General features: G+C 36.2%; 1 protein-coding gene across 9 annotated transcripts in view; it reads left to right on the forward strand.

The window, feature by feature from the left end:
- The window catches only part of OTUD6B (OTU deubiquitinase 6B), a 28,129-nt gene extending 19,346 nt beyond the window's left edge, over nucleotides 1-8,783 (forward strand). For all 9 annotated transcript variants that reach the window (XM_033512332.1, XM_033512330.1, XM_033512329.1 and 6 more), the window contains 6 exons: nucleotides 882-1,036; nucleotides 2,105-2,200; nucleotides 3,619-3,931; nucleotides 5,396-5,457; nucleotides 6,059-6,165; nucleotides 6,675-8,783. In XM_033512332.1, coding sequence (XP_033368223.1) covers nucleotides 882-1,036; nucleotides 2,105-2,200; nucleotides 3,619-3,931; nucleotides 5,396-5,457; nucleotides 6,059-6,165; nucleotides 6,675-6,759 — 818 coding nt within the window. In that variant the 3' untranslated portion in view covers nucleotides 6,760-8,783. The remainder of the gene's footprint in view (nucleotides 1-881; nucleotides 1,037-2,104; nucleotides 2,201-3,618; nucleotides 3,932-5,395; nucleotides 5,458-6,058; nucleotides 6,166-6,674) is intronic.
- The last annotated feature ends 7,886 nt before the right edge of the window (nucleotides 8,784-16,669 follow it).

Below are 16,669 nucleotides of genomic sequence, written 5' to 3' on the forward strand. Positions count from 1 at the left end.
GTGTTCATTTAAGACCACATGAGAAGAGAAGACTATGGATGAATCTGGTTGTAGTTCCCACTGTGTAATGGATGGAGCCAGACTCATCAAAGGATAGAGAATGGACTAGAGACACGGGCTGAAGAGTAACAAGAAAAATCTTCATGAGAAGAATATGGGAAAATATTTTCATAGCAAGAATCATTAAATATTGGGAAAGAAGTTTCCCAGAAAGGTTGCTGAATGCCTGTCCCTGGAGACTGCATAGTCACCCGAGTAAATTTGAGGTGCATCTCAATTAACATAACCTGATGTAGCTTTGAATTGAGTCCCACTTTGAGCAGGACGTAGAACTAGATAACCTCTGGACACCATTTCTAACCAAACTATTCTGTGATTTTAGAAATGAAACATTGACTTACAGCCTCAAAATACTTAGGGACTTTAATCAATTTAAGATTTTTTTTTTGTTTTTTGCTTTTAGAGACTTTGTCTTAAGGGTGGGTAAACTCAGTTTTTAATTTTAATCTGCTGCTTATGTGATTAAAAATTGCACATCTTTCCTGTGAGATTTGATATTTTGATGCCCACATAATCTTTTTGAAGGCAACAGGCCAAAGTCTGCTGCATTGATGAAGTTCATAATGTATTTTTACTAGTAACCTGGCATAAGTTTGTCTCATCTTCAGAGAAAGAAAAAGAAGGCAGTTTGCATCTTTTAAGAAAAAATTTAGCCATTTGGAAAATGTGAGGATTAGAATTGGCAGTCTCGCAGCTAAACTCTCATACTGATTTGTTGATGTTTGTAAATTAGTTTTTCTTTGTGACTTCCAGTCATTTTCTGCAATGACCATAGAGTATATATTAAGAAATAATATTTTATTGCAATGCTTCTCTAACAGCAAAAATTCAAGGCATGAAAAATGCTGTTCCCAAGAATGATAAGAAGAGACGAAAACAGCTGGCAGATGAAGTTGCCAAACTAGAGGCAGAACTTGAACAGAAGCACAAGGAGGAATTAAAGCAGCTGAAGGAAGCTTCACTTGAACAGAGTAAGGTAGGTACCCTAACTTCAGCTGAAGTCATACAGGTACAGTTTGTGTTAGGGCCTTTTTAACTTTTAAAAATCGATGAAATAACGCTTCAAAGTAGGTATCCTTTTCTTCACAGTACTAGTAACTCTTTACAACTTAGGAAAGCTTTAGCTGTTACAGTAAATGGGCAGTGCTGGAAGGGACATGTAACAGTGGGGGGGTTTTTGTTCTTGAGCACTGTTGCAAGAGTGGTTTGGTTACTTAAAGAATCACTGTAAAATTATATTACAATATTTCAAAAGCAGGTTTAATATAAATTTACAAAAGCATGACCAAATTTGATGATAAGATTTACTCTCTTCCTGAATCCATGGATGAGGCATACAAGGAAAATCATTTCACAAATGCCAGGCTGTAACAGAGATTAAACGTAGAGTAGGGGGAAAGGTGCACAAGTGCACAAGTAGTATGTGGTGTTGCTTTTAGGGCTACACGAGTAACTCAGTTATATTAGAGAATTATTTTTTTAAATTATTATTTGTAGTGCTTTGTATTGCCACTCTGGTTATTTTAGGTAAACTACTCAAGTACTGATGATCTTCAACAAGTGTTTGACTTGTCCAGTGTGTTTTGTCTTGCGATTTTGTCAGCAGTCATACAGTTACTATTAGGGTTAAGTTTGTCATTTTTTTTGAGAAGTTTGAACTCTATCTTTTTTAGTTGCTGGTTAGGCTTTGATACAGAGGATGGACACTTCTGCTTTAATTTTCACAGAATTTGCTAATGGCTGGCATGGTGAGGAGAGCTTTTTCTTAAAGCCAGTAAGCAGTGCTCACACTCCAGCATGTAAGAGAACATGCAGCTTAAATTTGAGATGCACGTAACTCTGTCAGGACTGCAGAAAATTAATGAAATGCAAGACAGTTATTTGTGATGTGAAATGCTCTGATGGCTTCTGTGCTATACACAGGTCTTTGTTAAACTTCATAAAAATACCCTGGAAGAGAACTTAAAACTGTGTCAGAAGATGAGTATCTTAGTTGTTGTTTATCCTAATAAGAACATTTAACTTTTTTTTTTTTCCTTTTTAGACAGATTCCATAGCTGATGGGGTTGCAAATATAGAGCTTGAAGGAGTAGAGCAGCAGATTCAGCATCATCGAATATCAAAAGCACAGAAGAGGCGGGTATGACTCCACGTTAAACATTTTGCAAATAATGATTGACATTATGTTCAACTAAACTCTAACAGCCAAAGGCAGACAATTTTGTAGGGGACATTACATGGGTAATTCTGTATTGATGCTGTCCCTACTGGGTGCCTTGAAAATCTGTTAAACTGCTGTCTGGAGATATGTGAGGATTTTATAAATAGTTGTACTTTTCTACCCTCAGCCATGAGCCAGGAATCAGAATGTCAGAAAATGTGAGCCATAAAAAAAGATACGATGTAAAGCAAATGATTTTTGAAAGAGTTCCACTAAAAATATTATTAAAGAAGTAAAGTAGTTATACTACATACATAATACTATGTGGAAATTATGCAACTAGTAGCACTTTACACATACAATGAAAGAATATCAATACTGAAGAAATTATTTTTAAATTGTTGTTGAGTTGTTAAGAAACACTATCTAGTGTCCTGTCTGTTAGGCTTAGATCTGTCTGTTCAATATCAGATGTCATGATGGATTAACATTCTTGTTGTACCTGCATGAATCTGCATATTGGGTCAGGGCCAGGGGAATACTGCTTTATTGCATATTTCATCCCCTCTTACATGGTCACTACAAACATGTTAAAAGCATGTTCATAATTCATGGCACTATGTCTAGGCAAACCAGGAACTCTGGTCTAGTTTTCCTATATTCTTATTGCCTAAACCAGTCTGATCTTGATTTGTGGTGAATTTTAAGTGTGAAAATGGAAAGATCATTCTTTGTACTGTTTCCTTTCTTACTTGCTCATTTACTTTGGTTCTTGCTCCTTTATTAACATCAGCATGAATTTACGAAACATTCTATGAAAATAATTTTTGTTGTTGTTGTTGTATTATTACATTGCATATTCTCTACATGCATTCTTAGCCATCTTTTTATGTTAGGAGCAGTCTTTTATGATATAGAGTACCTGTCCTGAGGGAGTTTCAGTTTCATGTCATGAGCTCCATTATGCAGTCATATACTTAACTGGTAGATCTCACACTTCTTATGAAAGAGCGGTATTTTCTGATGTTTAATTAGAATTCCCACATTTGAGTGTTGAAATAGTTGATCCTGAAGAAAGGACTATGATTAATAAGGCTGCCTTTATATGAGTGTTGTAAGGTGTTATTTTGCATGTTGATAATAACTAAGATTTCTCTTGTCATATAAATTTGGGTGTGGCATCAGAGGCAGTTAGGTTATATTGTTCACTTAGCATTTGCTAAAGTTTGGGTTTAGGAGGTCTCTAATTGGTAGTACTGATTCAGACAAATATTTTATAGATAAGAATGTGCTGAGAAAACATTGGAAGAGTTAGAAGCAAGCACTAAGCTGAGAACTATACAGGCATATTCTAAATTTTAATATTTGATGTAATTTTTGTGTTTTTTTACTCTAAGGAGAAAAAAGCTGCTTTGGAGAAAGAAAGAGAAGAAAGAATAGCTGAAGCTGAGATACAAAATTTAACAGGTGCTAGACATCTTGAAAGTCAGAAACTTGCCTCCCTATTGGCAGCAAGACACTTAGAAATTAAGCAAATCCCTTCAGATGGCCATTGCATGTACAGAGCTATTGAAGATCAGCTTAAGGATCACCAAAATTCCTGGACTGTTGCAACTCTGAGGAACCAAACCGCAAAGTATATGCAAAGTCACTTTGATGACTTCTTGCCTTTTCTTACAAACCCTAATACTGGAGATATGTATAGCAGAGGTAAGACTTGTAGCATAAGAGATTTTAAGAACTATTATAACTGCTTCTGATACATCTCAGTCTCAGTTACAGCTGAATTGGGACTTTTATGGTGTTAGTAACTTTGTTACTTTATTGTGTTTCAAGGAACACAGAATTATGATCTGCTATGATACTTGGAACACCTGGATCTCTAATTAGTATATGTATTTAAATTAATCTAGGAAATATTATTCCCCATTAAAAAAAACAAAAACAAAACAAAACTTGCTGGTTTCTAGATGATGTGAACTCATTCTGGGATGTGATTTATTATAAACAGCCTGGCTACCAGGTTGGAGTGATTTTCTTGTCAAGTTTTATATTTCAATGTACATAGGAAATCTGTTAAAAATTATTTAATAGTAGTTTGAATAGGTGCATTTTCTTATTCTACCTTGTTGTTTCACTGCAAAGTATTTTGGAAGCATTTTTTTACAAATAGGCTAAACTGAAAAATATAAAGAAGCTGTAGTGTGGAGCAACGGTGTAGGTTGAGTAAAAACAGAGTTTATGTATCTCTTATTTGAGCAATACAGAATTTATTCATTATGTGTGGAACACCCCAGAAATGACTGTGTAAATTTCCTTAATTTAATGCTACATTTGTTTAATAGGCATGGCTGTGGATTTCATGTGGTCCCTAGGTGATGTCATTCCCATGCTGACAGAGATTTTCGTCACGGGTTAAATGTGTCCCAGGAGAATACTGAGTCAAATTCTGCACAGCAACAGGGAATTGTGCTTTTCTGTTATAAAGGAAATGAATGAAAAGTCATTCTGAGCAGTCTTCAGAAAATCTGAAGATTCTCCTTTCTCAAAATCTGTTTGTAAGGTTCAAAAGCTTGAGGGTTTGTAATTTACAAATTTTAAACTTGGTTTCTGTAGAACATGATCTGAAAAAAAATTCTTTAGCTATTTACAAAGGAACTATTGAGATTAAATACTTTGGAGGTTAAAAATAAGGCAGCTAATCTGGAAATTTAAAGAACCCCAGCCAACTGTTTAACTACATGCAGTTACAAGATTTTTAAAACATACCTGACACCTGGCTAATGTAAGAATTAAATATACTACTGACTGTCACATTATTTTCTAAAGTTTCTAAAACATCCTCTGAAACTTTACAGAAAGAAAACAGTATGCAAATTCATGTTTGTTGTTACCAGTTGTTCTCTGAATAAAAAAAGTAAAATATTAGCTGTAGTATATTTATGCTCTTTTGTTATCCCTCTCTTCAGTCTGAAATTTTATTTTTAAAACAGAATGAGTTTGGGGGTTTTCTTTGACAGCTCTTTTTATCTGCTTTTCTTCAGTGAATGTACATGTTTTCTTTTATAATATGTTTGTTGTTTTCTGTCTCTAGCTCTTCATTGCACAGTCAGTGTATTTCCTCAGCTGCTTGTTCTCAAACAAGAACTAAAAGTTGTCTTTCTTTCCCTGCAGAGGAATTTGAGAAATACTGTGATGATATAGCAAATACAGCTGCATGGGGTGGTCAGCTGGAAGTAAGTATTGTATTGATTATTTTTATTTGTGAAATTCTGAAGTGGGTGAATATACCTATAAAATAAGGGCTTCTTTAGAAGGGATACCTGAAGGCATAAAGAGACATAGTCATAAATAGCTTATTAAGAACTTTTCCTTCTGGTTATAGGTTGTTTACCCAAAATAGTATATTTTCTGATGGTGCACCACTGTTGTGTTTGACAGCATGCAAGTTAGCAAATTCATTTGCTATAAATATCATTAGAAGGACTGACACTATGAGTGGGGGAGTGTTGTTAGGTTGTTGTCACGTAAATGAGAACTTGAGCTTCAAAAAATACATATATATTTCAGCTTGTCTTATTTTTTACGAAAGAATTGTTAGCAAATTAATGAAAATAGCCCAGTGTTGTATCCTCTGAACAATAATTAGTACAAGGCAATCTGTTTTCAGTTAAAGTTTTAAAAGTTAAAATAATCTTGCTTATTTTAATAAAGTTTATTTTCTGAAAATATTTCTAATGTTATGCTTGAACTGTCTGCTAAAATTAAATGCCTAGCCTTCCTGTCTCCTGCCTGCATTGTCTTTAATCTTGTTACTAAATAGTTTTTCTCTTAAAGCTAAGGGCTTTGTCACATATTTTGCAAACACCTATTGAAGTAGTGCAAATGGATTCTCCTCCCATTATTGTTGGTGAAGAATATTCAGGCAAACCAATAACACTTGTGTAAGTATGTAATTTTATCACTTACATTTAGTGCATTTATTTTTGTAACAGAGGACTCACCTTTAATTCTCACCTACTCTTTTATTTTCTGTTACACATCTGATGTTGAAACACTGCTTGAGTAATGGTTGTGCAGGTCAGAAATTGTTTGTGATTGGCACACTTTGGAGAAACTGTAATTAGACAGTGTCTGATGTGTATTAGTCACTGATTTAGAGAATGCTGCAAGGTCATTTTGCCTGTTAAATAATTACAAAATAATAATGACGTTGAGACATTGATTCAAGATGGAGGAAACTTTTTTCCTTCTTCAGATTATTTGTCAAACTGTGCCTGGAAGTCACCAGAATTAAAATTTGTCTTTGTTAATACTTTTCTATGTAATGATCCTATATAGTTTTGTTGCTAAAACTTGGCTTTATTTACATTGTCTTCCAGTGCTGTTACTGTTTGGTGTGATGCATATTTTTTTGTTAAACTGAACACTATTTCTGTAACTTTCTTTTTAGGTATATGAGGCATGCCTATGGATTAGGAGAACATTACAATTCTGTGAAAGTTCTGACAGACACTCCTACAGAAAACAGCAGCTAGCATATGAAAGTTGTACATTCACATGGATAACAGTTGCATCATTATGTGTTGGGCTCCAGGAAGTTGCCAGTAAGACTGGAAAGTAAATGGAATGGATTATAAATTTAAAAAAATAAAAAAAAAAAAAAGAGACCTTCAAGGCTTGGCTATAAATCAGAGAGGTCTTGATCTGAAACAAAACCAAACCAAAACAACACAACAGTATTTTGAATTTGTTGGTATTAATTATGTTTAGAAGATCTTCTGTAAAATGGTGGCTGTGTAGATCAGGTTTGTTTCAATAGAGCTTCCTCCCAGTTCTGCAGGGAAAATAGCAAATAATAAAAATCTGTTTTGGTTAATCTGCATTTATGATGAAGATTTAAGGTTACCTGAAGGTCCCTGTTCCATTATTTCTGTCAGATTTTCACAATAATGGAAGAGTTCAGGCATTTGAAATAACTGATGGTATTTTGGTTATGGAGTATCCTCTGCAGTGTTTCTGTAGTCCTGTCAGGATCTAATATCAACAGTATAGTATTGATTCCCTTCTTTATTTAGGCAGAGAAGATCTGGAGATAAATCCAGCAGCAGAATATCTTGCTTAGCTGAAGGAATTGCACAGTCTTTTTAGAGACTTTCATGTAAGATTTTTACCAAGGTTTGATGTAGGGTTGTTTTGTTTTTTTTTTTTTGCAGTTGAGGGTAGAAATTCAACTCTTGTGCAGGAGGAGCATTGTTATTTATGATTGCACATTATGCTGTCAGTGCAAGCTAACTGCACTCTTCATTCTCCATAGTCTTTCAGCTGTGCATTTTGGTGAATCAGAAATCTTACAGAGCTCACTTCAGGTAGTGGAACTCATCTGAACACATAATTTCTGGATCTGCTGATCTAAGCACTTTGTCATCTAAAGTGTGATGTTTTATAATACTTGAAACAGCTGGTTGCACACAGCTGTAGAAATAACCACCTTGGGTTTTGTCAGTAACTAAAGATGATCTGAAAAAAATTGCATTTATTTTAATTGCTTCTTATGGTGCACAGAGACTTGAGAGGTTTTAATATGGCTTGACTTTATACATTAGAAATGTAGATTGTTGTCTGTAAATGTGACTTCAAAATTAGGAGCATACCGAAACCAAAGTTTTAATGCAAATGTTTTTTAACAAGAAAAGTAATTTTTAAATTTTTTTTAAAGCCTTAGTCAATAAAAGAATTGTCTGTATTTTACTGCTGCTGAGTTGGTTTGGAGAAAAGCGGTTCATGAAAAGATTGAACACCTTTGCCCTGGTTTGAGGATTATGACCTAACAGTATGTATCTTGTAGTCCTTCAGTAAAGCTAGCCTGCAGACTTACATTCCTGGAACTTAGAAAAATTTTCTCTTACTTAAGAAGGAGATAAGTGATCACTTTATGGGTCAGATTATGTCTGATTTAAAGCACTTTGGGAGAGAGAGGGTAAAAAAAAAATCAGATAATTACAGCAGGAGTTTTTGGACAAGCAGTTCTTTAGGCTGGTGCCTGCTGGAAAACAAACTATTAACCAGATCAGGAGTTTTTACATTCTTATTTATCTGTTATAGTATAACAAATATAGCTGGTTTATATACTAAACCAGCTGGCTTACTGTAAAATTTGGTTTACTACCTTGATTGTATTAAATGATGGTTTTCATTTCAAACAAAAAAAAAAAAATAGGATACAACAGCATGGAAAAATGTTTCTATTCATATTACCATTACAAATTTCACTAAAAAAAATAAATAGTACTGTTCTCTGCATTGCTTAGAATTGATGTGATATAAAATGCACATGCTGCATTTTATAGCTGGCAGTTCTTTGGTTTATTTGGGTTTGAGTTTTGTTTAATTGAGAGAGAAAAGATTCTAGAATCAGGGAAAACCTGTACCGAGAGTTTGTCATGTTGAAGATGTTTACAGTTTGTATAAAGTTAACTAATTTAATACAGTGAGTGAAAGATCCTTGCTTATGCTGTATGGGACTTGCCAAAAAGTAATAAATTGGTTTATTTGTGGCAAATGTTGTTGGGGTCAGTTTTATTTTGTACTCAAATAATTCACTTATTTCCTACTATGAATAAGCTTATCCGTTTAAGTTTTAGGATCCTTTACTGTAATATGAATTCTAAAATTTATAAATTCTATAAATTTACTGTAATATGAATTCTAAAACAACTGATTGTATTCAGGCAGACAAAGCTTCACTCCATATGAAATTGTTTCTGAACAAAATTTATCCTTAGCGTTCGAGCAGTTAAACTTGAGCTCGTCTGAAAAACTATTTGAAAATACTGTTGACCTTCCCCATGCATTAGAAAGATGAAACTTTCTAATGAAACTGAGAGGGGGTCTTTTCACAATTAAGCTTTTAACTTCTTTGTCAGATTACATTTTTCTCTACAGAATACCACTATTTACTTTGAGTGTGCATTTCAGTAGGTTTCTTTGCTTTTATCTGTAATTCAGTTTCTTCAGCCACTATTTCTTTCAAGGAGTGTTGAATACTTTTTGCAAGATTGAGATTACTTGCCAGTAGGAATGCTCACATAAACAGAAGGGAAGCTGTCTAGTGGTCTGCAATAAGTTGTGTACAGTATTCTGAAAGGGAAGAACGTATTTGTTGTTGAAAACAGTGGTTACATGTGGCTCTTGGTTACATGTGGCTTGTCCTTGTCCCCTTCACTTACTCTGTACCAGTCTCTGCTCTCCTGTCCAGTTCATTGGGCTGCAGGCAGCCGCAGGAAGGGGGTGGGAGGTCGGTGGCAGCCAGAGGGAGGGCAGACCTGTCATAAATGTATTTCAACAGTAAATTAATTTTTCTAATAATTTATTATTTAGATAGTAAATTAGTTCAAGGATTTATTTTTTTTTAATAAAGAAATTATATAAAATGCAATGAAGCAGTGATGTCCCTTGTGCACATTTGTTCAATTCTCATAACGTACTGTGTTTACATGTGTTAAAATATTGCAGCAAAGCTAAAATGGGACTTTTTTATGTTGAGGATGGCAGAGCACTGGAACAGGCTGCCCAGAGAGGTGGTGGGGTCTCCGTCTCTGAAGACATTCAAAACCCACCTGGTTCCTGTGTAACCTGCTCTGGGTGACCCTGACTTGGCAGGGCAGTTGGACTGGATGATCTCCAGCAGTCCCTTCCAACCCTATTTATTCTGTAAAATAATTTGTTTCACAGCCACTTGCTTTGAGGCAGAATTGTCAGTAGGAGCACTTTTTGCCTTCTCTCCATGCTCTGTTCTCCCCTTTTTAACAGGCAATTGCACAGGGGCTGTGATAGGCTTCTGGAAACAAAAAACAGTGCTGGAATTTGGGATGTATGCAGAACACATCCCCTTTGCTCCTACCCTGACTCAAGGAGTACGATGTGCTGGCAGCAGTGTGACTGGTGCACCTGAGTTATGCCTGAGTGTAAGGTGTGAGTTACAGCAGTGAGAATTACTGGATAAATGCACGGGTGGCAGTAGAGTCGGTGGGGTCGGGAGGGACACTCCCTCAGGCAGTTTGGGCTGTGGATTTTACCCAGTTCCTCCCTCAGCATCACTAGTTGCCTTGCAGCTTACGGGTTCGGTGGTGTGGCAGTGACCGAGTGAAGGCAGGCGGCGTCCCTTTGGTGGGCAGTGCAGGTGATGTGTGTGATGGAGGTGTGTGCAGGGCAGTCCTGCTCAGGCCCTGCAGAGCTGTGATGGGGGTGTGTGCAGGGCAGTCCTGCTCAGGCCCTGCAGAGCTGTGATGGGGGTGTGTGCAGGGCAGTCCTGCTCAGGCCCTGCAGAGCTGTGCTGGTGTCTGCAGGGGTGCAGCAGCCTACCTGACAAAGGAGCCAATGGTGAACATCTGGAGATGGCCTGAAAGCTTTGGTGAGTGTGGCCATCAGCGTGTCCTGTCTGCATCATCTGGGTACTTGGGGCTGTCATTGGCCATGGAATTATTGCAAGTACAACTCTCCATTTTTAGTCCTTGAAACACAGCCTGCTTCCCTTTGTCTTCCAGCAGACCTCATGGGATTTATTTATGAATGACAAGCAGCCTGTGTTTATTACTTAATCTATAAGAAGGTAAGCAGACTTAAAAATAGGATCTGAAACACAGAAGGCATTTTCTGTACTTTCCTTGGCTCCAGTGAGAATGCTAACCCACCAGCTCCTTTGTTTTGAGCAATTAATAAAGGCAACAGATGGGTTATGATTGATCACTAGATGTACTTTTGAATACAGCTAAAATCCTTAGCAATTGCCTCTGTATGTTAGAAACAGTTACAGCAAAGAAAGAATTATTCATGCACAAAAATATTTGGTAAAATTTAGAATAAACTGATGTAGTCTTTGTTGAAAATTAAATAAATACATCAAGGTATTAATTGAAAAGCTTTATACTCTTTACAAGTTAGAAAAATTGGAGTGCATAAACTTATATAACAAGCAGATTAAAAAATATTCCTGGGAGCTGTATTTTCTGCAAAGGCTCCCTGAACTTCATCAGTTCTGGAAATATTTTGTCATGATATATAAAGGAGTTAGACACATTAAGAATCTGATGGTGCAATGTTTGTCCAGCAACTAAAACCTTCCAGATGTGTGTAATGCTGTTTTATTTTTTATTGTCCCTTTTTTTCTTTTCTTTTGAAGGATAGTGTTATGACAACATTGAGCAAGATCTCTTATTTGAAATTATTGTATAAATCATCAAGATGCAGTTTGGCAATTGCATTCTGGAAAGTATATGAATATTCTTTTGAGAAAGCTAAGGATGTAGAGATTTAAAATTAATAATTCTTCCCTGCATATATATATTTATCTATATATATATTATCTATATATATATTATCCTCTAAAAATATGAATAAAACCTCAATAGTATTAATTGCAATAGTTTGTCATTAAATCCTAATAATGAAATAATAAATCAAAACATAATTCTAAGAATAATATTATCCTAAATAATAATCCACACTCCACTGAGTTGCAAAAGAGTGAGGGGCATCTATGAAGGACCATTTTTTTAGCTGTCTTGCAGAATGTTGGAGCACAAAAAGCCAGAAACAGCATGGGGAAAGTAGTTGTGAACTGGGGATGCCTGGATGAAATGCACAAAATTATTCAGTGTTGAGGAATATTCTGGCTGCTGGTGGCTGGCTGTGCCACACGTTGTGCCCTGGCTGGGGGAAGTGACTGGAACCCCAGGCAAACAGCTGTGAGCGTCCTTTTACACTTCATTGCTTTCCAACAGTTGCACCATATTAATCAGAAGCCTCCAACATTCAGAGTTTGGTGAGCTCCCTGAGAGTGTTCCATACGTTCACTGGCATCACTTGTGTCAATGGATTTTAAAAACTTAATTTTGATCTCTGGTATATTTATCAGTATTAGACATACTGTGCTTAATGTTGCTGATGCCACTGTAGTGCTTGCTGTCTGCTTGATCTGCTGCTTGTGTGTGTTATCCATCTACTTCTGAACATTTTATCACAACTTCTGCAAACAACTGAAGAATTAGAGTCAACTTGGAGCTTTTTGAGAAAAACTACAGGGGGCAAGGAGCTGGAGAATGTAATGCAAAAATGCTTTAAATCCAAGTTGAAAAACAGCTCTTCAGTAAAAAAAAACAATGAAGAGACTATTAAGGAAAATTATTCTGCCGATCTTCCATACCTTTACATTTTAGGTTGTACATTTTAGTTGCTACAAACAAGTAAAATTTTTGTTTGTTTTAAATAGAGAAACAGCTGGATATCACACCTCTGATAGATCTGCAAAACCTGAGTACATGCTGTCACTTCTAAAAGAACTTTAGCTTTCCCCATCTTAACCTTCTTGTGAAAGGACACATTACAAAAACTATAAGAGTCTTTTGCCACTTGGGAATTCTCTTATTTTTCATGAAACATTTTTGATGCTGTCATAATTATCCACATAATTGCTATGTCCTACTTCTGCATGGATGAAAGCCTTCTGTCTACAATTCTTGCCACAGACATCACTGGAAATAAAAAGAAATGTGAAATAGCTTGTGTGGATACAGACCCTTTGGAAAGGAGAGGCTGGGAAGGTGAGGAGGATAAGGTTAGCTTAGTGCTCGTCTGTGGGACAGGTGCTGGGTCTGTTCCTAGCTCATGCACCACGATCAGAGAGGTGGCCAAAGTGAGCTTGTAGTAGGTCCCTGTTACACACCAACAAACACATTTCATATTTTTGTTAAGTTTACTAATAGTGTGGGTATTTTGCACAGCTTCAGGTCCCTGGTCAACTCCAGAGCCTTAATCTAAAAAAAAAGGCAAAGCAGACTAAATTTGGAAATTTTTGCTTTGTAATTTGATTATGAAATCTCAGTAAATTCTGTGTCTGAAATTCTGTATCTTTTCTCTGCAAGTCTTTTATACATTTGAAGAACACACAAGACAGGTTATTTGTACAACATAAGAAAGCAAGTCTCAGTATAGGATTTCTGGTAGTCTCACTTCACACAATGTATGTTATACATCACTATTGATGCATGTACCACTGAAGTTTGTCTGATGCACATACTAAGCTATTATTACCTTCACAGAGTGGCCTTTCCAAAACTCATTAAAAATGTTACATGAGTATTGAAATAGTCTTTATAAATTTCAAATGCACTGGTATGCATCAGTTTGCAGTCAGAAGACATAAAAAAATCATTTTACTTAGCCCCAACCCTGGCAGCGTTCAAGGCCGGGCAGGGTGGAGCTCTGAGCAGCCTGGTCTGGTGCAAGGTGTCCCTGCCCGTGGCAGGGGGGTAGGAACGAAGTAAACTTTAAGGTCCTTTCCAACCTGAACCATTCTATGATCATTTCAGGGACTGAAATCAAATATGCATTTTAATAAGGAGAGATAAAATCCAATCCTGTACTGAGCACTGTAAAAATAGATGAGAACTACTGACAATTATATTAGAATCTAAGTAAACAGGCCAAGAAGAGAATGAACTGGAAAAGGTATAAATCTTACTTTTTATTTATTAAAGCACTGTACTTTAATTAGATTGTACTGTAATTAGATATTGTTCCGTGTAGACTCTCAGTAAATTTTAATTGAAGAGCCTTAAAAATTATTAAAGTAACTTCACTTCTAATTTTGCATATAGTACATCTCACAAACATTTCCTTTTGAAGTACTGAAGTGAGGGAATAGATAATCCATAGCTATTCTGAGTAATTCAAATTATATTTTAAATTTGGAAGCTAAGATTCTGCATATTGTTCACGTGCACATGGACATACAAAAAATACATAGATGTAAAACATATTTTCTATATATTTGGTACTTTTTTCAGTACATTTTCTAAAGTAATGCAATAGTTAAACAAATTTCTGATGTCAGGGCTGAATGTATCACTGGCACACAATGCACATGACATTCTGTTCATTCAATTAATGGCTTCAAGGATGGTTTAACCAAGTATTACTGGCAGTATTACAATGTGCATGAAACTCTTTTCATTCAATTAATTGCTTCAAGGGTAGTTTAACCAAGTATGTGAAGAACTATACACCAAGATTAAAGATATGTATTGAATAACTTTTTATCTCTTAAATATAGTCAACTGTTTTTATAATAGCATAAATCAAAAATCAGGGTGGTGGATGTGGGGTGGGGGCATGGATCTCAAAGCCGGGAAAAAAAATTCTTGAGGAGGTTATTAGTGGCCTCAATAACACATTTTAAAACTGAGCAAGTTCCTTCCAACAGCTGGTTTACAAAATATCAAAATTTGATCTCATTTTTCTAAATGTAGTGTAAAACAAATGAGCAATCATGAAGCATGATTTTCATAGAATATTTTAGTTTTTAAGGGATCTCTGGTAGTCCTTCAGACTGAAACTCACGGAAGCACTAGTTTCAGATAGGGCAAATTATTCTGTCTTTTGTTTTATGTGTATCATCTTGTATGTGGAAAAAGGGGAGGGAAGGCAACTGAGAACTCTGTAGGCACGGTCAGAGGAGAAATGCATGTTCTGTGTTTGCTTCAGGCTGCAGGTCCCTTATTTCTGTGTCCATGCCAGTCAAAGGGGCCACCTCAGAAATCTTTTATCTGAAGGTTTCCCCAGTTTGAGCTGAGTTTTCCAGTTTCTTCAGGCTCAGTCTCTTAGGTCATCGTGAGGGAGATGTTTGCTTGGTATTTTCTGATCGCTTTGATTGATAGAGCCAGCTGACAGATGGAACAGCTTTAAAGGTATTTCTGCTTGTTCAGCCTGTTTATAATACTGCTGTGTTGTATTCAGTAGAATTAAGTCCCCTTATACTTATTCCTTTAGATAGGTCTTTCATTCCATCCTTATTGTTAACTCTGCCTTTCTCATAGGAGCTATCATGCTTAGTGCTTTTTGGTTAAATCATTTTGTTGGAAAATAGCTGAAGAGTTACAGAGACTGTAATCTCCTTCTGCTGGGGACTGTTTGAGTTACTGAAGAATTGGATATCAGTTGTTTCTTGAGACTCCTGGAGCTCTCAGCTGTGTACCCTGGTGGTTGTGGGCACATTCCTTGGCAAAGAAATCTGCTTACCATGTTTGGGCAGATGGGGAGCAACTCACCCTTCATTTTTTGCTTGAACTTCAGTTTGCCATTTTTTATTGCAATTTTCCATTTCCAAGGATCTTTTCATGATCACACCTTCCTCCTGCTGCTTAGCAGCAGCTGCACATCTCATTAAAGCAGTTTCTATTTCTTGCTCCTCTTTAATAAAGGTGTTACCAGACTGGAGTGGACATTACTAATGAACTTTGTCACACTGCATTAGCTATCCCTCTCAGCAGATGCCATGAACTTCTGTAACTCTCCCTGAGCCTTTCTGCATCATGGAACATCTGTCCCAATGAGCACAGAGTCTTTCTGCACTTTGTTATGTGGCATCAAATACTTTTCTAGCTGGATGTAAACTACACAAGTTATTACACAGAAATTGCTCATTTCTTAGGCCTTTCACTTCTTTCAAAGAGACTTCTCCATCTCAGAGTAGGTAATGATTTCTTTGCATGTGCAATGCTTGCTGTGACTGCCAGTAAGAGTTCCACCCATACGATGATTTTTTCCAATATCTGGATTTCATCCATGAGTATCTGGTCTCAGGCCAGGGAGTTAATAACAAATAGTTTGCAGCAGAAACTCTCTGTTATAACTCATAGAGTACGTAATGAAAAGAGTGACTTGGAAATGGAATGTCCTAAATTCCTTGGCCATCTTCCTCAGCCCTCCAGTCCTCAAGACACATTTGCATTTTTATTTACTTTCTGAAGCGCTGATAGCCCTAATTTTTCCCTAGGTCCTCTTAAAGTTACAGAGTTTTGGGAGTAAAAGATTTCTGTGTTGGATAATGAACTTTCAACCCCTTATGAAATGATGTAATGCAGTTAAAAACAGCTCTTGAAAGAGACTGAGGTGGATATGCCTCATTCCAAATGTGGGTGACTTAAAGGGTCCCATTATGGAAAAATAAATGGAGCTTCGTACTCATAATTACTTTAGCTGACATGTTTAGCTGAGCAGCAATAAAACATACATCATCTTAATATATATTGTTAATCTTGCCAGTGATTTATACCATGCAAGCTGAAATTACCTCACCCAGTTAGACAGAATGAAGTCAGTGAAAAGCAGCTAAGGATAATTAAGCTAGACAAAGTGGCAAGTAGGTTTTTCACTGCTTAATATATGCTATTATAAATTGTTTAAATACTAAAAGACAACATGAAATTCCTTTCTTTTAACCACAATTGTTCCTGCTGTGGATATGTTCAAACAGAAAAGATATTTCAGATGTTTCTTAACAGTAAATAAATATGGTTTTATTTCATTTGGAGAACTGTATTAGAATATGCAGATTTTGGGCTGAGATCTCTACCCTTGACATTCTTCTGATCATGGATGCAAAGCAAC

The sequence above is a fragment of the Parus major genome, chromosome 2 (genome assembly GCF_001522545.3).
Source record: "Parus major isolate Abel chromosome 2, Parus_major1.1, whole genome shotgun sequence".
Lineage (NCBI taxonomy): Eukaryota > Metazoa > Chordata > Aves > Passeriformes > Paridae > Parus > Parus major.